Raw genomic sequence first — 23,920 nt, 5'->3', positions numbered from 1 at the left:
TTAAAATGTGTATACATTTTTTGTCACCCTCTGTGTGTGTGTGTGTGTGTGTGTGTGTGTGTGTATGCACATTGTCATGGGACATAAAGTACAGCACAGGGAATATAGACAATGGAAATGTAGCACCTATATCCGATGTCAGATGGGTAGTAGATTGGGGGGGCTGATCACTTTGTGAGGGGTGTAAATGTCAAAGTATTATGTTGTTTTGTACACCTGAAACTAATAACAAAAAAAGAAAAGCAATTTGGAATATGGTGCAATCAATATGATGTTTGTATAAATTTTAAAATTACATGAGATGATATAATGCACGTATGTGTGTTAAAGAATTGAACATGGCTGGGAAGAAAACATAAATTTCAAAATAATGTTTGCCTTTGGAAAGAAAAACGTGAGGGTTAGGACTCGGAAGGGAGGCAAAGGAACTTGGGTATGTCCCCGTGGTTTTACTTCTTACACAGAAAGAGCTGAAGCAAATATGGCAGAATCTTCTTTTTTAAAATTTTTTTATTTATTTTTATTTATTTTAACTTATTGGGGTGACAATTGTTAGTGAAGTTACATAGATTTCAGGTGTACAATTCTGTATTACATCATCTGTAAATCCCACTGTGTGTTCACCACCCAGAGTCAGTTCTCCTTCCATCACCATATATTTGATCCCCCTGACCCTCATCTCCCTCCCCCCACCCCCCTTACCCTCTGGTAAGGCAGAATCTTAATATTGATTCCTTTTAGATCAACATTCAAATGGTGGAGGATTGTAATAATACACTCTAATCTTTGTTTATCTGAAATATTTCGTTAAAATAAATACAATACAAAAATAAAGTATGATCATGATGATGTAAAAACAAAACTACCTTGAGAGGCTGTGGGACACACCCCAAAAGGTTCTTGGTAATTAGGTTTGGATTCAGGACCATAGCTTTTCCATTTTCCTTTATTTCCACATTTTCTATCATGAGTAAATGTTCCTTTCACAGTGGCAACAAATCACTAAACTTGGGAGTGTTGAGCATGATGACAGCTCTGGCCCCTCCTGTGTTGACATCTCTGTTTGATGGGCGTTAGAGGGCACCTCTCAGAGTCCTAGATACTCTCCACCCAGAGGCACTGTGACCTAGCCTGAGGGTTTTTGTCCAGCACTTCTCTGGAGGAAAGACCCATCCTGGCACAGTCTTGGGCAGTCTACAGGGTAAAAGAGATGGTTCACAGTGATGGAAAGAAGCCAGACACCACTTTGAAGCTCCACCTTGGGACCTGGGAGGTCATGGAGCAGTTATATTAGTATGGGTGACGGGACATACTAATATTATGTATGATTAGTATACTGCTAGTATGGGTGACAGGACAAGCTTTGGATTCGCACAGATCTGGGTAAATCTTGGTTCTGCCATTCACTAGCTGGGTGACTTGGCAAAAGTGACTTGGTGCCCTTTTTTCCCCATTTATAAAATGAATACTGTAGTAGATGGAATTATTGTGAAAAATATTTGCAGCCTTTCCCTGGGGAATACGGTGCTTGTGTGCTCCATTGAGCTTCATTGAAGTCATGTGGCCATAGGACCTATTGTGTCTCTCTCTACCCTGTTGAACTCGTGAGTGGTAGTTATGTGACTCACTTGGGCCAATGAAGCTGTATGCGTGAGCTCGTGGCCCCCATCTCTCTCTTTTGCCTTTCTCATAGGCCCGACAAGGTCCAAATTTGGGGCCACACCATCAGCCTGGTTCCCACAGTAAAGATGACGATAAGAGCTGGAGTCAACTCGTGATGCAAGTGTAGCACGAGTGAGCTGTAGCTTCTGTAGACCACTGTACTTTGAAGGGTCAACCACGTTGCAATATAACCTAGTCCCTTCTGGCTGAGACAGAGTCCTCGTGTTTTGAGGATAGAATGAGCTAACATATGTGAAGTGCTTCGCCAGCACCTGGCATAAGGATGTAGCAGTCAGGATAGGTGAGGTTATAATGTAGTAACAAACAAGCCACAAATCTTGATGACTAAACACATTGCATCTTTGTTTCTTGCTCACACTACAGCTCTTATAGGGGTCCCTATTCTTTGTAATCATTCAGGGACCCTGGCTGATAGAGGGTCTATCTTGATAGATACTTTTTAAAGCCTCTGAGTTGGGGGTGGGGGTAGGGAATAAAAAGAATCTGACAAATCACATGCAGGCTCTAAAAGCTCCAAGTAAGAGGGACGCCAGTCACTTCCCTCACATTTTACCACCCAAAGCAAGTCATGACTACACCTAATTTTAAACAGAACAGGAAGTATAAATCTACCCCAAGCGCAGAAGGAGGCAGGAAGTAGGACACATGGGGGCAGCGGTAGACCTCCCTGTGGCCATCTGATGAATGGGAGCTGCTGCTAGAGTTACCACTCATCATGACATTTAGGCTGATCCCAAAGGGTGAAAAGCCAGACGTGGGAAAGGCATTCTAGGCAGGGGACAAGTGTATGGAAATGCAGAGTCTTGCAGGGGCCTGCTTGCCCAGGAAACTGCAAATGTTCAGGGAAGAGCAGATGGTGCACACAGGGAATGGACTAGAGCTTGGCAGTTTGGGACCATACTTGGAGACCTTTAGACTTTAGCATGTGGAAAGTGGGAGCCTTGAAACATTGGCAGCAGGAAAGCGAACGTGGTCAGTTTTCAGTCCACGTGAGGCAGGGGTGAGTCCTGAATGTGGCCGAGGCTGGTATGAGTACGAGGAGGTTTTGAGCACTCTGAGGAGGAGTCCACAGGGCTGGAAGATGGACAGGCGGTGAAGGGCTGGGGGCAGGGGTCGAGGATGACTGCAGGTCCTCCTGTGTGGGGAGGGGAGTGCGGTGGAGGAGGTGGAACGGCTAACATCACTTCCAAGGCCAATAGCTCTCGTCCCAGGAGGCTGTGGAGCCTCAGGAACTCTCTCCTATGACCTCTTTGGTAGACTCTTTGACATGAGTTACTGAAGCTCTGCACCATCCGCCAGTTCCCCATGAGGACGTGCAGCCAGCAGAAGTCAGTCCACTTGAGTGCTGAGACAGAGCTTTATTCATAGTAACCCCAACACTGACACAAGCTAAATGCCTACCGATGGGAGGGCACACTGCAGTGTATTTCCACAATGGAATATTAGACAACAATAAAGTATGACCCAACTACAGCTGCATATATAAAATAGTGACTGAACGTCAGAAATGGAATGTTGAACGAAAGAAACCAGATAGAAAACTACTCACGCTCTAGGATTCTATTTGCAGAAAGCCCCCAAGTAGCTAACTCACAGTGTGAGAAGTCAAGAGGGGGATTTCTTTGGGGTGGACAGAGCGGGTCAGGAGGGAGGTCTTGAGGGGTGGCAGTGTCCCCTGTTTTGCTGTGGGTGATACTGACACAGTGTTTACTCCGTGATGAGTCGAACATTGAACTTTTGTGCACTTTCCTGTGCACACACTATACGTCCATTAAAACAAAGCTGGGGGGTGGGGGAAACAGAGGCAGGCCGGGACACAGCACTTCAGGGACATGAGAAGAAGCACACCTTAGAGAGCAGCTGAGTCGCAGAAGGTGGCCTCACAAAGTGAGAGAGTAGTGGGCTGGCCCGCGGGTGGCAGCTGCTGAGGTGTCAGCTCAGGGAGGAGGCCAGCGCCTCATCTGCTGGTTCAGGAACAGGAAAGTCATGACCCACCCCAGTGCCTTTTGGGGAGGAGAAGTGAGGTGGTAGTAAGAAGGCAGGTTGGTGGGGGGCTCCAGCAGCGAGTGGGAGAGGGGGAAGAGGAGATGGCAAGTATGGACGTGTTCTTCTGGCACTCTGGTTGTGAAGCGGGGGAGAGCACCAAGCAGGCACTGGAAGGGGACACGGGACCAGGACTGGTCCTTTAGGGGAAAAGGCTTGGCCATGGGGAGCTCCAAGAGGGATGCTGACAAGCTTCACCATGTTACAGAGGTCCTCTCTCCTCACCCTTTATACAACAGACCTCCCCTCACCATCCATCTCCACCCCTGCACCCACTGTGTCTTCTCACTCATTATGACCTCCATGCGACATGTTCATCTTATCTGGTGGCTCTCACCCCTCTAGGAGGTCAACTGCACTGGAGCAGGGAGCTTCATTTGCTACGCTCTGCTCTCCACCCCTGGGCTGGGACCCTGTCTGTGCATAATAGACGCTCAACAAACATTCGTCATGAATGAATGAAAGGATGGGGAGGAGTCCTTACACAGAGAGAGGGAGAAGGAAGATGAGGACAGAGGACCGATTGGCAGGAGTGGCAGGATCAGGAGCTTGGTCTTGTGCTGAGGGGGCAGAGGGAGCCATGAAGAGGAAGCCATGGATGGCATGAGACTAGCAGGGGGGCAGAACGTGAGGGAAGGGCCTTGGTTCTGAGGGGGGCATTGCAGGAGACCGGAGGAGACAGTCTGGAAGAGCCCTGAGGAGGTCCAAGGAGACTGCATGGGGGTTGGGAGGGGCATGCACAGCTGGTGCCCAGCCTTGGAGCCCAGTGAGGTTGGAGACCACCATCTCTGGGGTCTCCAGCCTAGCTCAGGATGGGGTGGATTGCTGTGTGGGACCAAGGCAGGCCTCTTTCACTCTGGTCCTTGGTGTCCCGGAAGATGGGGTGATGTTTCAGCAGAACTGACAGAGGGAGAGCATGGGGTGAGGGTGTCTCCCCAAGATCAGAGAGGAGGGGTAAAGGACCTGAATAGGGTAAGGCCCAGCTTGATGATAATGATGAGCACCCCGGAGCACCCCTGCTAACCGGAATCGGCCACCTCAGCCCTGTGAGGCACCGCCTGTGCTCACGTCTGTTTTACAGGCCAGGTTGTGCTTGCCCAGGCCCCCTCGTTGGCAAGACTTGACCGCAGCCTGTCCTCTTCCAGTGCGTGAGGCCCAAGTCATTTTACTCAACTGACCTAAAGCGGGGAGGAGGGTGGAAAGCCCAGCTCTGGCTGTGAGAACTGCCTCCCACTGCCCAGAAGAACCCATCTCCCATAACCCACCTCCGTGCCCAGCCCCTCTGCAATTTGGGCAGCTGCCTGAAAAAACAGCTGAGAGAAACAAAATATCACAGAATTCCGGGCCTGGAGATGGGCTCCACCTCCCACCTGCGGTTTGAGCCCCCTCTGCGACCCTTCCCAGGGCAGTCTGCTCGATTTCTCCCCTCCGTTTCCAAAGTGGGTTTGCTGAGCACCTAGGAAAATGCCTCTGGTTTGATCCATTCCTTCCCCAACACCTCTGAAGCCCCCACTGGGACGTGAGCTCCATGCAGGACACTCGATTCATGAGGCAAGGAGGCAGCCGGGAGGAGGTGGCAGGTAGATCGGTGAAAGGGGACATGTTTGAGGGCCTGTTCTGTGCCGGTCACTGTGTACCATGTGATGCAGGGTACACTGGTGACAGGGAAAGGGGGGTGTACACTGGTGCCTGGAAGAAGCCCAGGGTTTGGTGGGGAGGGGGAGGGAGTAGAGGGAGCCGCGTTTCCCAGCCTGTGTTTGGAGTGTACCCAGGGCTGTTTCACCACTTTAGTACCAGAAAGGTGAGCGTGAGGAGCGATCACGGAGCTCTGCCCGAGGAGGCCAACTACCCCCAGCCATCTCGTGCGGACCTCGGCGGTGTACGGTGCTCCCCCACCCCGCCCCCACGCCCAGTGCGCGCCCCACACTCTCCCCACGCGTGCAGTTTAACGCTCCGGAGCGCCCTCAGAACGTGCGTCACCCCACCTCTTCCACCAGCGAAGGGGATCCTTGCCCTCCTCCTCCCAAGGCTCCCACTCCCCCGAAGCGCCCCCTTCGGCTGCCCCCCCCCGCCCTTCTGGTGGCCGCGCTCTGTGCAGCGAGGCTGCCCCCGCCCTCCCTTCTCCTACCCCCCCTTTGGTGGCCTCTTCCATCACTGGATCACCTGGGCGCTCAAGGTGCCCCCTAAAGCGCAGCCGGCCAGCGCCCCCCACCCCAGCCCCGCCCAAGCCGCCCGTCTCCTCGCTGCCTCGCCCGCGGGCGCACTCGGGCCCCAAAGGTGCCCACCCACGAGGGCCGGGCGCGGCTCCACCTGCGGCGCGCGGCGGGCGGCGGGGCCGCGGGGGCGGAGGGGCGGGCGGCGCGAGGGAGGGGCCTGCGGCTCGGCGGCGGCTCGGCCCCGGCTCGGTCGGCGCAGCGCAGCGCCGCGCGCGTCCCCTCCGCCGCCGGCACCAGGCCGTCCCGCCGGGATGCGCGCCCGGGCCCGGCCCGCCCCCGCCCCCGCCCGCGGCGCCCGCCCGGCCGCCCCCGCCGCGATGCCCGCCCCCCGGGGCCCCGGCGGCCCGCGCCCCTGCTAGGCTGCGGCGGCATGGCCCGCGCGCCCGGCGCGACCTCTGCGGATTGCATCGGTGAGCGGCGGCGGGGCATGCCCAGGGCACCGGGCGCGGCCTTCAATGGGCGAGGACACGGACACGCGGAAAATTAACCACAGCTTCCTGCGGGACCACAGCTATGTGACCGAAGGTAACGTACGTGTTGTCTGAGGCCCCTCCGGCCGGCCGCGGCGCGGGGATGCCGTCGCACCGAGTGCCCTCCGAAGGTTTGGACCGCGCGCTGTGGGTCGTGTCCCCCGCCCCGGGCCGGGAGGGAGGGGGCCCGAGGCCGCCGCCGCCGCCGCCCCGCTGCCTGGGGGGCCGCGCCCTCCTCCGCGCCGCCCTCCGGCCGGCCGCTTTCCGCCCCCAGGCCTGGGGGCATCAGTTTTTAAAAAGGCCATCCTATGGCTAATGTGGTGAGGAAACCCCGGGGAAATGGAACGGCTCAGGCTCCTGGCTTTGCCGTGTCGGCCCTGCCCACAGCCTGCAGAATTTTCTAGGCTGCCCGCTCCCCGGAGATGAAGAGGGGCCCAGGAGAATAAGATCTGTCTGCCAGAGTCCCCAGAGCAGCTGTGTGTCCTCGGCCCCTCCCTGTGCCTCCAGAGGCAGGGTCCCTTAGTGGGTGGGAGAAGGTGGCTGGTTTGGGGTTGGTCTTTTATTCCCCGTGACTTACACAGACACAGAAGCAGCTGGCCCCAAACTGTCACCATTGGCCAAAAAGAAGTGGGGCATGCTACCCACCGTGGGCCCTGAATTTGAAAGCCCCTAAATTGGCCCTCCCGGCCCCAGCCTAACCCCCGCCCCGAGGCTGGTGGAATTCGGAGGGTCAACGCCCCCCACCTACAGGGTCCCTCCGTGCCCCCTTGCCCGGGGATGGATGGGCACAGCTCCCGTGGCAGACAGGGGCCTGCGGAGTGAAGCGCTATTCAGGACCGGGAGAGCCAGTGTGGTGGGGACACGTGCTGGAGACCTTCCCGGTGTGGGGACCGTCTGGATGTTCCTGGGGGCTGCTGGAGTGGCTGCACGAGTTTTTGTGGGTTTTTGGCAAGAGGTCCCCTGATGCGTGCTCCGGTGGGAGGGGCCCGGGCTTTGCATGCCTTTGGGGCTGGGGAGCGTGGGTGCCTGTGTCACGGAACCTGTGCGGGCTCGGCGGCGGCGGGGACACCGCGTTGCCACCTGGCTCTGCCGGAAATGAAGCAGAGCTGGTAGCGGAGCCCTGCGGAGGCCGGGGGGAGGCTGGGCCCGCTCCGGGCGGGCTCCCCGGCGTCCTGATCCGGAGAGCAGAGGCCGGGTGTGTGACCGGGGCGGGGTGCTAAGGCGGGACGCTCCCCATCCTGGGAGGAGAACCGCTGAGTCATGCTTTGATGCTGCGAGTGTGGAGAGAGGGGGCAGGGCTTCCCAGGGCTGGGTGCAGGCTCTGCCCCAAGCTAGGGCTTTTGGGGGCCCAGGGCGCTGAAAGCAGCCCTTTGTCACCTGCCTCCGTGAGGTTGAGGACGGCTCAGTGTGTCTCCGGGGTTCTTTCTGCTCCCAGCCGGCTGAGTGGCAGAGGGTGAAAGGCCTCTGGGTTGCTGGCAGGTGCCCCGTGGTCTGGCTCTGGCAGAGAGAGGGGATCTTGGCAGGTCACTCTGGTCTGGCTTTCTGGAAGAAGCCTCTCTTTTTTCATCTCTACATTGAGGGTGAAGGGAGAGAGCACAAGACTCAGTGATTAAAAGTAAAAAGCGCCCTGCCTGACCCATAGTGGACATTTGCAAATATTCATTTCTTCATCCTATCTGCCCCTTTTCTTTCATAAGTTCACCAGCTCCTAGTAGGGAAGAGCAAGGGGCAAGTGCATAGAGCGTAAGAAGTGATGATTTTTAATTCCTCTTCATTTATTCAACAAATAGTTACTGAGTACCTATTGTGTGCCCGTCACTGTTTCAACCCAGAGGACAGGACGGAGATCCTGCCCTTGAGCCACCCACGTTTTAGAAGGGAGTCTTGTGATGTTGAGCACCGTCTCTTCTCATCCTCTGTTTCCCCATCTGTAAAATGGGAGTGACTAATACCATTCTGCCTACAGGTCTTGGGGTTTCTGTGAGGGTCAGGAGAGATGGTAGATGAAGGAGCCACCTCGAAATTGCTAACTGGCAGCTGAAGTATGTTGAGTTCCCATGATGCTCTGAGGCCTCGCACAAATCATATACCCCTCATCCCCATTTTACAGATGAAGAAACTGAGGCTTGGCCTTTGTCCATGCCCTAGACTGGGTGCCAGTTGTGTGTAGGGGACAGAGTTCAGGTGCTAGGGATACAGAGAGGGATAAGATCAGAAGCTCCTGCCGTCGAGGCAGGGCAGGGTCTAGTAGAGGAAGCAATAACAATAATCTTAGAAATGTGATTTCTGGCCTCCCTGCATGAAAACAGACTTGCACTCTGTTGCCTCTTACTTGCATTTTGCGCTCGGAGCCCAGGGTAGTCCCAGATTTGGATGTCAGGCAGATTTGTGTTCAAAGCCAGCTTCTCATGCTTCCCGTGCTGTGCAACCTTGGGCAAGCCACTAAATCTTTCTGAGCGTCACTGTCTCCTTTTGTGAAGGAAGAAATAATAATGACTCACAAGGTCGTTGGACAATCAGCGATTTTGCTAATATAGAAAGCACTGAACCCAGCATGTGTTCTGTCAGAAGTGTTTAAGTGGCATCGTTATATTTGAAAAGTCTTATTCCTGGAAGAGCTTTGCGAACAAATAGTGGCTGCTGGGAGTTTGCAAAAGACTCAGGTGTACACATGCCTGTTCCACCTGGTCATCTGGTCCCCAAACACTTGCTCACTACCCCCCAGTGGTGTCGCTCTACTTCCTGTGCCTTAAGCAGGCCATTTTCCTCATTTCTAGGCATGTGCACTGGTTGTGTCTTCTACCAGAATATCCACCTCCAGCTCTTCTCATGGCTGATTCCTTCTCAGCCTTTACATCTCAAGTTAAATGTCATCTTCCAGTGGGAGTCCTGCTTGAGTTCCTGAGTCTCTTATAAAATCTCGAATTCCTTGTGGAGAGCGTAGGTTTTGTTAGTCATTCACACCTTGGTGTGAATTAGTCAGAACAGTTTCCCTCCCCCAACTTTTGGCTAAGTTCAGCTGATGGAGGCTTGAGGGTTGGGCATGGTACAGGTCACCTTGAGGCACAGAGAACTTTGCATGGATGGGTGGGTATTGGGCAGAGCAGTGCAGTGGAGGCTCTTAGGGCAGCGGAAGGACCCAAAGAGGCCCTAGGAGAATGCCAGGAAATCTCCGTGTCTTTAGACCTTTATCAACAGCCAGCTATAGGCCCAGGAAGGACTTTTCCTGGCTCTGTTCTCTTGCTGCAGCCCCAGGACACAGCTGTGGTGTGTGTTGAATAGGCTCTTCCGGGCTGGAGTGGATGTACAGTGTCCGTCCATCCATCCTCCACACAGCAGTGTTTACCCAGCATAGCCTCCTCTCGGTCTGGTCCTGGGCAGGCAGTGATGCACCAGACGGGAGCTCCCAGCCAGGGGATGTGGCAGGTGCAGACGAGGTAGATTGTGGCAGTGCCTGGGTCTCTTTGGGAAATGACAGTCACTCCCAGATGCCTGAAGGGTAAGGCATTTCGGGGACTTGCTTTTCTGCTGGGACCACGGCTTTCTCTTCCTGGAACATAGCGCTCAGCATCGGTCATGTGCACATGCCTCTTTCATTCAGGGAAAGAAATGTACCTGTTTCTCTAGCACATACCTTTGCCATCCTTATGTATTCCGTGAGATTTCAGGGCAATCAGTTTCTCTCTACAGAGTTATCCTGATTTTATAGTTGAGGGAATGAAGAGGGAGCTCAGAGGAGTGAAGTGACTTGCTCAGGAATTGGTAAGGTCAGGAGGGGGTCACAGGCCTCTCTCCATCCAGCGTTTGCGCAGGTTCTACCACCTGGGATTGTCTTCATTTTTTGAACTAGTTGTGCCCTGGATAACGTCAGCTTTCTGCCCAGGCCTAAACCACGCTGGAGAGGGGGTGCTGCCTGTGGGAGACCCAGCAATCAGCCAAATTTGCACCCAGTATTATGGCTGATTTCCCAACACTCAGTTCTCCTCACCCCCCTGAGAACATAGGTGGTTCCCAGCAAGAGACCTGCGGCCACCGGCTGGGTCAGTTTGGTTCATCCCATCCCTCTTGCAGTGACTGGTTCCAGAGGGACATGGCAGTCATTCTGGAGGTTGAGTGGAAAGTAGAGAGAGCTCAGGCAGCTGGTCCCAGACTTGTGATGGAACATAGAAGCCCCCACTGTTGTAAGCAGCCACCTTGAGACCATGAAGGGAGCACGTCTTAAGCCAACAACAGGGTTGATGGCAGGGCAGAGAGTGAGTGAGAACTGGGGACGGTGACATCTGTGACTCCTGGATGAACGAGGCTGGGTGTCCACCCACCTCTGGCTGGAGCAGTCCCCTGAGTTGGTACATGTCACACCTTAAGCCAACTCTCTGTTACTTCCAGCCAATGACACCCCCACTCGCACAGCCTTTCCGGGTTATCTGGAAACGCACGAGGCTGCTATGCCACTCCTGGCCAGGATTGGAGATACATAAAACCTGGAGAAATCTTGATTTGTTTGCTTTCTGTTGTCGGAAGCCTCTTCGATCTCTTTTATTGCACTCAAGTCAAAGTTGCCAGTTCTGATTTCCCCTCATGCGGGCTACAGAGCAGGTGTTTCCAGCCAGATGAGATTCCCAAAGTCTGGTGTCAGGAGATGTGTGTTCCTGGTGGGCCCTGGCTGTGGTCTCCAATCCCAGGTAGGCCACAGTCTCTCTGAGCCTTAGTTCCTTCTCAGGATTGTTGCTTACATCACTGGAAACGAGGGTGTACAACTGTTTGATGTTGTAATCTCTTCTCCATGAACTTCCCACCCTCCTTATGAAAGCAATACTCTCAGTGAACTCACGGCATTAGATGGTTTGGCGTATGTGGACACGCCCAGCCTGGGACCTGGGGCCCAGTCAGTGTTTAATAAATACTGTCCACTAATAACGATGTCCATTCTTCAGGGGTCAGAGTTAGATGAGCTCTTAGAACTATCATCAGACTGGCCACCCCCACCTCATGGGGAAATTGAGGCTAAAAAGGGGCAGATTGCTTGTGGCACAGAACTAAAGCCAGCCCAGAGAGAGAGAGTGGAGAGAGCCAGCCTTTGATTTTGAAAATCAGGATGTGGGCTGTTCCTTTTGCCTCCATTTAGGAATATCACTTCCATAAGCTTTCCTGGGATTTCACAAACTCATGTTGTTTGCATTTCCGGGGTGCGGGAAGGGAGGGAGGCTGTGATAGGACACCTTTGGGTGTTCTCCACTAAGTCCCATCGCCTCTCTGAGCCTCAGGTTCCCTGCACTGCTTCCTGCCCTGGGTTGTCAGAAGGTTCTAAGGGGCAAAGGCCACGTAGACACCAAAGGGTTATACAAAAGGGTGTGAAGAGGTTATTGTAGCTGTCCAGTCCCCAAACTGCCCCATGGGCCAGCCCCACAACCCCTGCTGTAAGCCACGAGCTCGGTTATTTCTAATCAATCCTAACTTAAAGGTTGGTGCAGTCACAGAGTAGGGTTTCTCTTTCTGCAAGATGGAAATCAAATTCTAATAAAAATTTTCCACATCATCTCCTTGTTTTCACTTGCGATAACTTCTGGGTTTTATCCTTACAGCCTGCAGAGCTGAGGGAAGTTTTTGTAGGGGATGTTTGTGGTCTTGGGAATGGGAACTGTAGCTGTGTGAAATGCTGGGGCTCCATGGGGAGGATTGCAGAGTAACAATACAGGTGAAGTAACTATGGAGTAACAATGAAGAGAAAAGAACCCTCTCCAATCCCTTACAAAGATACATTGTTATCGATTTGTGATAGTTCCTTCCAGTCTTTTTTTAAATGCCCATGTCTGTTTTTCTAAAGGTTTAATTTCAGGTGCACAGCATAGAGGTTAGATATTTATGTAATTTAAGAAGTGATCTCCCTGACTAGTCTAGTGCCCACCTGGCACTGTGCATAGTTATTACCATATTATTGACTATATTCCCTCTACGGTACTTTACATCCCATTGACGATTTTGTAATTTCCAATTTATATTTCTTACTCCTTTCACCCTTTTCATCCTGTCCCCAAGTCCCTTCCCATCTATCACCCTGATCTAGTAACTATCTGACACCACACATAGTTATTACAATATTATTGTCTATATTCCTTATGCTATACTCTACATCCCCATGACTGCCTTGTAACAACCAATTTGTACTTCACAATTCCTTCCCCTTTTTTTAGCCAACCCCCAACCCAGTCCCATCTGGCAATCATCAAAATGTTCCCTGAGAAACAAAAACTCCTAGACACAGACAATAGTTTAGTGGTTACCAGAGGGTCAGGGAGGTGGGGGGAGGGAGATGAGGGTGAGGGGGATCAAATATATGGTGATGGAAGGAGAACTAACTCTGGATGGTGAACACACAATGGGATTTATAGATGATGTAAGACAGAATTGTACACCTGAAATTATGTAATTTCACTAACAATTGTCACCCCCAATAAATTTAAAAAAATGTTCTCTGTATCTATGTTTGTTTCTGTTTTGTTTGTTTGTTTTGTTCTTTAGATTCCACTTATAAGTGAAATCACATGACCTTTGTCTTTTGCTGTTTGACTTACTGCACTCAGCAAAATCCCCTCTGGGTCCATCCATGTTGTCGCAGATGGTAAGAATTCATTCTATTTAAAAAAATATTTTTTTATATTGGGGAACAGTGTGTTTTTCCAGGACCCATCGGCTCCAAGTCAAGTCATTTTCACTATAGCTGTGGAGGGCGCAGCTCACCGGCTCTTGTGGGAATCGAACCGGCTGTGTTGGGTTGGTGTTATGAGCACTGAGCTCTAACCAGCTGAGCCAACTGGCCGCCCCAAGATTGCAGTCTTTTTAATGGCTGAGTAATATTCCATTGTGTATATGTACCACCTCTTTCTTCTTTATCCATTCATCTGTTCAGGGACACCCAGGCTGCCTCCACATCTTGGCCATTGTAAACAGTGCTGCAATGAACACATGGATGAGCACATCCCCTCGAAGTGGCGGTTTTGGTTTCTTCAGATGAATACTCAGAAAATGGGATTACTAGGCCTTTCTTTGTCCCTTGTTATAGCCTGTTTAAAAATCTGTTTTGTCTGGTTTAAATATTGCTAGCCTAGGTTTTTTTTGTTTGTTTGTTTGCATTTTCATGAAATAACTTTTTCCATCCCTTTACTTTCAATGTGTATGTATCTTGATCTGAAGCGAGTCTCTTGTAGGCAGCATATGTAAGGGTTTTGTTTTCTTTCTTTCTCTTCTTAAAAGATTTTTTATTAAAATAGTAGCTAACATACATATTATATCAGTTTCAAGTGTGCACCATAGTTGTTTCACATTTATATACCCAAAGAAGTGATCACCATAAGTCCAGCAACCATCTGACACCCTTCTGTGCTATCAGAATATTATTGACTATATTCCCTATGCTGTACATTACATCCTCATGACTTACTGTATACCTGGAAATTTGAACCTCTTATTCTCCTTCACCTTTCCCCCCACTTTTTAAAATTTTAAATTACAGTTACAATTCAATATTATTTTATACTAATGTCAGGTGTACAGAATAGTGGTTAGACATGTAATTTAAGAAGTAATCCCCCTGACTAGTCTAGTCTCCACCTGACACTATGCATAGTTATTACCATGTCATTACCATATTCCCTTTGCTTTACTTTACATCCCCACGAATATTTTGTAACTACCAGTTTGTACTTCTTAATCCCTTCACCTTTTTTACTCTGTCCTCCAACCTCCTCTCTCACCCCAATAAATCTAGGACCATCTGACACCGTACATAGTTATTACAATATTATTGACTATATTCCTTGTGCTACACCCTATATCCCCATGACTCCTTTGTAACAACTAATTTGTACTTCTTAATCCCTTCCCATTTTTCACTCACCCTCTCAATGCCCCTACCCCCCTCAATCTGGCAGCCGTCAAAATGCTCTTTGTATCTATGAGTGCATTTCTGTTTTGTTTGTGTTTATTTTGTTCTTTAGATTCTACATATAACTGAAATCACATTGCATTTGTCTTTCTCCGTCTGACACTCCACGCAGCACAATACCCTCCAGGTCCATCTATACCACTGCAGATGGCAGGAACCCATTCCCTTCCACGGCTGAGCAACATTCCAAAGTATCTACGTACCACCCCTTCTTTATCCATTCATCCATCAACGGACACCCAGGCTGCCCCCACATCTTGGCCATTGTAAACAGTGCTGTAATGAACATATGGATTCACATGTCCCCTCGAAGTAGTGTTTTGGGTTTCTTCAGATAAATACACAGAAGTGGGATTACTGGGTCCTACATTGTCTCTTGTTATAGCCTTTGTTTTAGAGTCTATTTTGTCTGGTATAAGTGTTGGTACTTCAGCTTTTTGTTGTTGTTGTTTCCATTTTCATGAAATAACTTTTTTGATCCCTTTACTTTCTGTCTGTGCGTGTCTTTAAATCTGAAGTGAGTCTTTCTCGTTCTCTCTCTCATTTTTAAATTTTTATTGGGGAATATTGGGGGACAGTGTGTTTCTCCAGGATCCATCAGCTCCAAGTCATTGTCCTTCAATCTAGTTGTGGAGGGCGCAGCTCAGCTCCAAGTCCAGTCGCCATTTTCAATCTTTAGTTGCAGGGGGCCCAGCCCGCCATCCCATGCGGGAATCGAACTGGCAACCCTCTTGTTCAGAGCTCGTGCTCTAACCAACTGAGCCATCTGGCCACCCCTGAAGTGAGTCTCTTGTAGGCAGCATATGTAAGGGTTTTGTTTTCTTATTCATTCAGCCCTCCTATGTCTTTTGATTGGAGCACTAAATCCAATTACATTGAAAGTAATTGTTAATAAATATGTAGTTATTGCCATTTTATTATTCATATTTTTTATTTCTTTTTTTTCATCTTAAAGAAATCCCTCTAACATTTCTTGTAATACTGGTTTGGTGGTGATGAACTCCTTTAGCTTTTTCTTGTCTGGGAAGTTCTGTATCTGTCCTTCGATTTTAAATGGCAGCCTTGCTGGGTAAAGTAATCTTGGTTATAGATCCTTACTTTTCATCACTTTGAATATTTCCTACCAATCCCTTCTGGACTGTAAAGTTTCTGTAGAGAAATCAGCTGACAATCTTGTGGGAGCTCCCTTATAAGTTACTAGTTGCCTTTCTCTTGCTGCTCTTAGGATTCTCTCTTTGTCTTTAACCTGTGCCATTTTAATTACAGTGTGTCTTGGTGTGGGCCTCTGGGTTCATCCTGTTTGGGACTCTCTGCACTTCCTGGATTTGTATGTCTATTTCAGTCATTATTTCTTCACATATGTTCTCAATCGCTTGCTCTCTCTCTTCTCCTTCTGGTACTTCTATGATACGAATGTTGGTACGCTTGATATTGTCCCAGAGTCTCCTTAAATTGTCCTCGGTTTTTTTCAGTCTGTTTTCTTTTTGCTCTTCTGTTTGGGTGTTTTCTGCTACCTTCTCTTCTAAATCGCTGATTTGATCCACTGCTTCATCTAATCTACTGTTGATTCCCTCTGTGTTCTTCATTTCAGTTATTGTATTCTTTATTTCTGACCGGTTCTTTTTTATGTTTTCTATCTCCATTTTCACGTTTGCTATCTCCTTGTTGAAGTTCTCCCTGAGATCACTGAGCATCCTTCTAACCAGTGTTTGGAACTCTGCGTCTGGAAGGTTGCTTATCTCCATTTTGTTTCATTCTTTTTCTGGAGTTTTGTTCTGTTCTTTTATTTGGGACATGTTTCTTTGCCTCCCCATTTTGGCTGCCTCCCTGTGTTTATTTTCTGTATATTAGGTAGGGCTGCTATGTCTCCTGGTCTTAGTAGAGTGACTTTATGTAGTAGGTGTCCTGTGGGGCCCAGTGGTACAGTCGCCCTGGTCACCAAAGCTGATGTTCCAGGTGTGTCCCTTGTGTGGGTTGTGTGTGCCCTCCTGTTGCAGTTGAGCCTTAGTTTCTCTTCGCATATCAACGGGAGGGACTGACCTTCAGGCTCATTGGTTGTGAGGACTGGCTATTACTACAGTGAAGGAGCTGTTGTGCAGCGGCTGACCCTATGGAGCAGGATTCACTTTAGCAGGGCTCTGGTGCCTGCCCTGTCTGCCCTTTGAGTGTGTTGTCATCAGAGGTGGCTGGGTGATGTTCCAGTTTGGTTCAAAGCTGACCCCTGGGCATGCCAGCCCCAGGACCACCTGGGAGGGGACTCACTGCAGGCCAAGTTCAAGCTGCAGCCTGTGGCCTGCACTGGGCCACCCGGCATGAGCCACAAAGCAATCCAGAGGTGGTTGCCACCTGTGCTGTGCTTGAAGGTGCCTTGAGAGGCCAAGCCACAAACCAAGCCCGGCTACCACTAGTGCTGGGCTTGGAGTTGCTCAACCAGAGGTATGGGACATGCTGAAGCCAGATGCTGCTTGTTTAGGGTTTGTAAACTTTTGAGAGACTTTAGGAAAGTCCACAGCATGAGCCAAGGCAGGAGGTTTGTATGAAAAAGCCACTGAAAGTGGCTTGGGTGTGCCCGAAAGTTGAGTGGGGTGGAGGTCTCAGAATCACCAGGGCAGTGAGAATGAACAGGGGCATTAGCCAGGTTGATGGAGACTCAGATATGGCTTTTGCCTGCATCTGGATGCAAGAAGGGGGAGGGATCAACAAAGAAACAATGTTTTCTGCCAGCTCCTCTGTCCAGGAGAAAGCTTCCCTTCCAGCCCTTACCCTGGAGCCAGACAAGTCATTTCCTTTCTACACGTCCCTGTTCCCTTTCGAGTTGCTGCCCCGGTGCTGGAGCTCAGAGTGAGTAAATCTGTCAGCAAGTATGTCTTAACAGGTGTGGGCCTGTTAAGAGGAGCACTCCAGCCACCCTCTGTCCCCCTCAGTCACAATCTCTGTGGTTTTCATAATCAGAAATTATGGGGACTTCTTTCCCTGGCACTGGAACCCAGAGCTGGGGAGCCTGGTGTGGCACTGGGACCCCTCACTCCTCTGGGGGGAACCTCCACAGCTGAGATATCCCTCCCTGTTTTTAATGGTCACAAAGCAGGTGTGGGACCAGCCTGTTCTGGGTCTCCACCCATCTTACCAGTCTCGCGGTGGCTTCCTCTGTATGTCTGTATTTGTAGGCCTTTGGTTCAGCAAGACTTCCGGTGATTCTCAATAATGGTTGTTCTGTGGTTTTGTTGTAATTGATGTGGTGGTGAGAGGAGGTAAGCACCATATTTACCTACTTTGCCATCTTGACTGGAAATCCAGAATTGCCTTTTTCATCAAACCGAATAACATCCCATTGTATGTATATACCACATTTTCTTTATGCATTCATTTATTGATGGACATTTGAGTTGCTTCCTCTTGGCTATTGTGAGTAATGCTGCAATGAACATGGCTGTGCCTGCCAGTGCCCATTTTTAATAAACGTTGTAATCGCTCTGTGTAAACCATTTTGAAGGCTACTTTTCAAATGAAGCATGAGATTATAAGAATTTTCCAGTGCTTTGCTGCAGGGCTAGCTTCACAGATGCAACCAGGCAGTCATATAGGGTCCCACGCTTGGAAGGACCCTGTGCTTAGTTTAAGGCTTGATTTATTGAGTGCTCTGCTGTTGCCATCTTGACATTTTTAATAATTTTAGTTTTGAACCTGTGTTTTGTAAGTGCTGTCTGATGGTTCAGGGGAGCATGTGTGTGAACAGAGGTGACATGTGCAACAAGCATTTCCACCATTCTTTGTGCAGCTTCCATAACACACTTACCTTGTATTGACTTTGAGTGTGGCTGAGCGCCCCCATATGGAGGGGCCATCAGCATCAGCCTGTCCGTGATTGTGTACGCAGGGGCACTGACAGCCCAGAGAGGCCACACTTTCTGTATGAATGCAGAGAGACGACAGTGACAGTCTCAAAAGCACCAAGGACCAGGGAACTCTATGATATCCTTTCTTGCTCAGGTTACTTCCCCACGTTAGCTAATCACCGATGTGGAAAGTGATGACACTGAAGGAAAGGAAAGCTAGGACAGCCCACGGCTCCTTCTCCTTTCACCCCTTATTCGTCACTGAACCAAGGGTAGAGGTGAATGTAGAACGTGTGAGCATCCAAAAGTGGAATAAAAACAGATGAGTTGGTTCCATGCAGCATTTCTACTGCTCTGGGAAGACAAAGTCACTGTGCACGTAGGAGCTACCACATATGAATTGTGTGTTTCAGTGATTCTGCATTCCAGTTCAATGCTCTGATATTTGCATTTAAATCTGGAATTGCACAATAGAATAACGAATGATACAACTCATGCCAATAATTTAAGCTTTTTTTCTTTATTTCAATTGGCATTAAATAGCAAATAACACTGTGGCAAATCATGGAAAAAATGTAAAGGCCTTTATATTTTAGTACCTTTAATGACACTTTCTCCCTGCTTTTTGAACACGGGGCTCTGCGTTTTCATTTTGTACTGGGTCCTACAAATTATGCAGTTGGCCCTACTATGCTGTGGGGGGAAGGGTCGACTTCCTGGCAGGGTGGATGCCTTGGCCTGCCTCCCACCTCCTTAGCTTTTGTGATTGGTGGAAATAGTGAGAGCCTGTCACCCATTGGGCAGCTTTTCCCTATTGGGTGGGGTTATGGTACTCAAGGGCCTGTCACCCCACCTGCTGTTCTAAGAAGCCTTCCATTCTCTATTTTAGAGTCCACTCTTTGGTCCTATCTCTCCTCACAAGCCCAAGGGGAGGGGTAGTGGAGTTGGGGTCCCCAGCTCATCCCCCACCAAGTTTACCCTTAGTAAAGCGGATTGTTTATGTCCTTCTTGTTATTCACCTTCCCTGTTTGTTCTCAAGTCCTAGGAGGGAGGAGTGGTGTGTAACTGGGTACCTCCGCCCCCACCTCCAAATTCCGTCGTGTGATTCACTGCATATACTCTTTCTGTGATAGACGTGTCATAGTTCAGTTACTCAGCCCCTGATTGTTGGATAATTAGATAATTAGGTGGCTATTTTTTTCTTTTATAACCAGCACTCAGTGAATGAACACTGTTTGTGCATGAAGACCCCCTATTCCCATCCTGGTCTCCTTATCTTAGAATACTTTTCTTAAGAGAGCGTCCCATGCATGTGAAAATGATGAACGTGGTTAATGTTCCTGACACATAGTACCGCATTATTCCGCAGAGAATTTCTCTATTTTACCACAGGCTGATCAGCATTAGGTATTCTAATATGTTTGACCTTTGCAAATATCATAGATGAACGATATTTGTTTTCATTCCTGTCTGAACCCCAATGAGGTTGAGCATTATTTTCACTTTTGTTCAACATACATTTAGTGATTTGCCCTGTATAGGCCAGGGCCACGTTAAATGGTAGACGTGCAATGTTACAGCAAGGTCATTGCCTTCACTCGCTCACTCAGTCATTCATTCATTCACTCATTCATTCATTCGACAACTGTTTCTGGAGCGCCCACTATGTGCTAGGCAGGGAGAGTGAGAGTGCAGGTGGGAGGAAGGAGAGAAGAGGGCCGAGGCGAGAGCACCCGGGTTTACCAACATCTAAGGGACATGATATTCTAGGACATTCTAGGCAGGAGGAACAGCATGTGCAAAGTGACATGTGCTTGTCCCCTGACAGCTTCCAGGCTCCTCTGCCTGCACCCAGGAGGCACTTGCCAGCCTTCCTGGGGAACCAGGCCCACCTGGGAGCTGTTATGCTGCCCGCAAGCACTGCCTCCTGGCACAGGGGACACCATTGTCCTCCAGAACCCTCGGCTGAATGGACCATTGAGGCAGAACAAAGGCGTCTCAGAGGGCCTGGCTGTCCCAAGCAGAGATGGCATCTCCCACAGCGGGCCGAGGGCCACCTATGGGCAGGCCTGACCTCCTGCATTGCTCCGCCTTACAGAAGCTACAGCCCTGACACCTGGGGCTGGAGTCCTGTCACAGCTGTGAGACTTTGCAGATTTGTCAGCCTCCGAACGAGTTTCCCCATCCATAAGGCAGAGATAGAACTACCAGCCACTGAGGCTTTTTGTATTAAGTGAAATAATGTGCACACTGTGCATACGTCTCAGTACAAGGGAGCTGCTTTCATTGTCATTAGCAGCTTTTGATGTTTTTTTCATAATTTCAAAAAAGTCTCATGAAAATTTACAAATGTGTACAAAAGTAGGGGAAGTAATATATTGAATTGCTCCTCATCCATCTCCTTGCTTCAGCTGCTCTCAAGATTATGCTGTACTTCCTTCATGTACTTTCCCCTCCTTTTGGGTGAAGAATTTTTAAGCAAACCCAGGACTCCGGTCATTTCACCCAGCATCAGCAGGTATCTCTGAAAGGGAAGGGCATTTCCTACAGAACAAAATACCACCATCCCACCCAACAAAATGAGGGCTCGTTCCTTTTCATCTGAATTCTGGTCCATCTTAGCCACCTCCCCAGATGTCTCAGCAATGTCTTTCTAGTTGGTTGGTTTGACCCAGGAGCTGAAGTCCTGCACCTGGGGAAGTCATTCTCGTCTGTCTTTTCTGATGGAGACCATTCCTCCACCCCATTTCAGACCACTGACTGCTCAAGACGCTCACTACTCTTTTGTAAACATTATGGTTTCCCTCCCACTGTCACTAACCCGAGTGTGGATCCCAGTGGCCTGACGGGTCTGAAAGGCTGATGGTGGTGGGGCGTTGGTTGGATCTGGGAACGAGCCCCAGGGCATGCCCCTCCCTCCTTCCAGGACCTGTCCTCACCGCTCAGCAGCGGAGGGACCCTGGGCGTGTTCAGCCGGTGCACGCCATCTCCATCAAGACCCACCCAGCCTGCAGGTTCGTGAGCAAAATAAATGGTTTGTTTTACGCCACTGAGGTTTGAGGTGACTGGTTGCACAGCAGTAGATAAATGAAATAGTCATGGATTCCCGACGTTGGGTCCCTAGTCCTGCTCAGCTCCTGCTCCTTCTGAGGCCCTTTGTCCAGCTACTGTGCTCTCTCCTCGATTCTGTGGCTCCTTCAGAGCCTTCCAATAACTTCCTTCTTGCTTGTATAGCCTGTGTCAATTTCCGTTGCTTAGAGTTAAAGAACTCAGTCCCGGGGGGCCAAGGGGGGTGGAGTGGAGGTGGGAAGGGGTGGGGGGTGGCGGTGTGACTGAGCCCAGATGACTGCAACCCAGGCAGTTCTGAAGCACAGGACCTAGAGTCTTCCCCCTGCATCATCAGGAGATACATATCCCGGACACGTCTGCCTCCTCTGTGCACAGCTCAGCACTGGTCCCCACCCTCTGCTGGGTCATGTGTGTTTGAATGATCGAGTAAGTGGACAAATGGCATGTCTTCCAATCCGACCTTGGAGCAGTCCAGATTCTTTTTTTTTAAAAACCAAATGCACACCTTCCCTGGCCAGATTCCCTGCGTAGAAACAGCCTTTGCTTTGCACAGTCCCAACATGTACAGATTTGAGTCACCACAGCTTAGTTAAATAATGCCGGTCCCCCAACCACACAGTTCAGATTGCAGCTCCCGCGGTAACTGTGAGTAATTGCACAAAGTGCAAACTTTGTTACTACTTCTTCAGTCTACCGACCCCTCAGTCGGTGACAGATGGCATCATGACCCACTAGCAAGTCACTTCTTTCAACATCTGGCTCCGGCTGGTCACTGTGCTTCTGTTAGTTCACGTCCAGACGGCAAGGTGTGCAGTGGCTGCTCCTTGTCTCCCCACAAGAAACCCATGTGACATTTTACACAAAATGGAAAAGCAAAAGAGGGAATTGGCCCACAAGGAGGACATTCTGCAAGGAAACGCGATAATCCTGGAGGAGAAATGTGACTATAAAGGGAAGAAGTCACTGATCCTGGACCGAAGCTGCTGCCGTGGGAGACTTCTTACGCAGCCAGAGGAAGTGAGTGAAGGTGAACTTGACATAAGTGAGGAAAGTGGCTGTGAAGAAGAGGATGACAATGCCAGAGGAAGCGACGCTGGAAACAAACACTTCACGTCAAGGAACTCTCTTGAAGATATGTCACGATGTTGAAAGTGCAAAGAATAAAATCTTGGAAGCGGATCTTAGAAAGACAGTGTTCCAAGACGTAGAACAGATGTCTGCCCCGTAGCGTGAGTTATATGACAAGCACTGTTCCCTCTCCTCAATATGCTTTAAAGAAATAAAATACTTGAATGCTCAATGTTTCTAATGTTTTAAATGACCGTGTACGAAGCAAATATTGGTTTTCCTATTTTTTATTTTCCAGTACATTGATAACCATGAGAGTTTTCAACGTCTTGAAAAAAAATGTAAAAGTCACAGAATATTCGTAATTTCCACATTGATTATTAAGATCTCTTTGAATGGTTTCAGCGAGCACGGCCATTTTTCCGGTCCCACACAACTGTGCAAAGTGAAAGCTCCCTGCGCCCATCCCACATGGGCAGTGAGTACAAGGCATGGCCCTTCCACTTGTCACACCGTGGTGATGTGTTAAACCCTGGAGGAGGATTGCCGTCAGTAGTCTTCTTACTGACAGCGACAATTCAGGAATATGAAATAACGCAATTTCCACACTGCAGAAGTGGTTGGGCAGCCGCTGGGTCACTGTGAGAGGGACACACGCCTTCGCCCGCTGTGTTCACTGCGCAGACCTCCAGCCAGCCTGTCTGCTCTGGGAACAATCCATCATAGAATGAACTGGCTGTAGGAGTCAGGGGCTGAACGGACCTGGTTCCTACACTGGTTTTCAAGGTGAAAGGTGATAAAAACAATCCTGAATATTTTATGGCCCCAAGGAGAGGTGGGGCTCTTTACTGAAGCTGTGAGAACGTAATCTGTCATCATAGCATGGCCCATATTACCAGACTCTGGGAGCTAACTCGTGTGTATGTTAAGATGCTGCTGGTGAGAAGATTTTTTGTTTTCTCTATTTTATCTCATTACAGAAATGTTTAAATATGCAGAAAGTAGAACAAAGAAGGGGAAAAACAACATCCCGATTTCTCTGTCCCCGAAACTTTGTTCCAGTTTTGTTATGTTTCCTTCTTATCACTTCTCTTTTAGATTGTCATATAGATACAGCTTTGTATCTTTTAAATATTTAACACACTGTGAATATTTCCCCATATTATCACATACTCCGAGTGAACAATTTTTAATGGCTGCATAATAGTCCATCATACAGATATAATTACTGATTCAATAACTACGTATGGATTCACTCATCAGACTAGGGTTGATTGCCCTCACTGGGTGTGTGGGTGGGGTAGGGGGTGCAAGAAAGAGGAGGAATGGGGCACAGTCCCTTTTTTGAGAACCTCTGGAACAGGGAGACATAAACAGATGATCGTAATCCAGTGTGACGGGAGCTGGGCAGCAGTGGGACCCTGTCCCAGCCTGGGAGCAGATGGGCAGAGATGTGAGTCTGCAGCAGGGAGCAGCCGGTCCAGCACGGCAGTGGGGAGCCGGGGGTGGGGGTGGGGGGAAGTCTTGCCAAGCAGCAGGGACGTGCGGGGTGGAAGCAAGGAGGTGAGCAACTGCGTGGCTCCAGGCCTGCTG

The 23,920-nt window shown here is 49.6% G+C and overlaps 1 protein-coding gene across 2 annotated transcripts in view; it reads left to right on the top strand.

Annotated features, from left to right (window-relative positions):
* Positions 1–6,234: 6,234 nt before the first annotated feature.
* Positions 6,235–23,920, top strand: part of PPP2R2C (protein phosphatase 2 regulatory subunit Bgamma) — a 107,569-nt gene continuing 89,883 nt past the window's right edge. The window contains exon 1 of one of the 2 annotated variants that reach the window (XM_081055157.1): positions 6,235–6,467. In XM_081055157.1, coding sequence (XP_080911283.1) covers positions 6,398–6,467 — 70 coding nt within the window. In that variant the 5' untranslated portion in view covers positions 6,235–6,397. Of the gene's footprint in view, positions 6,544–23,920 lie in introns of both variants that reach the window. The other variant, XM_081055158.1, reaches the window with a different exon arrangement.

Source organism: Rhinolophus hipposideros (assembly GCF_964194185.1).
Source record: "Rhinolophus hipposideros genome assembly, chromosome: 1".
Classification (NCBI taxonomy): domain Eukaryota; kingdom Metazoa; phylum Chordata; class Mammalia; order Chiroptera; family Rhinolophidae; genus Rhinolophus; species Rhinolophus hipposideros.
The sequence above is the reverse complement of the archived record's forward strand: the minus strand, read 5'-3'. Positions and strand labels throughout refer to the sequence as shown.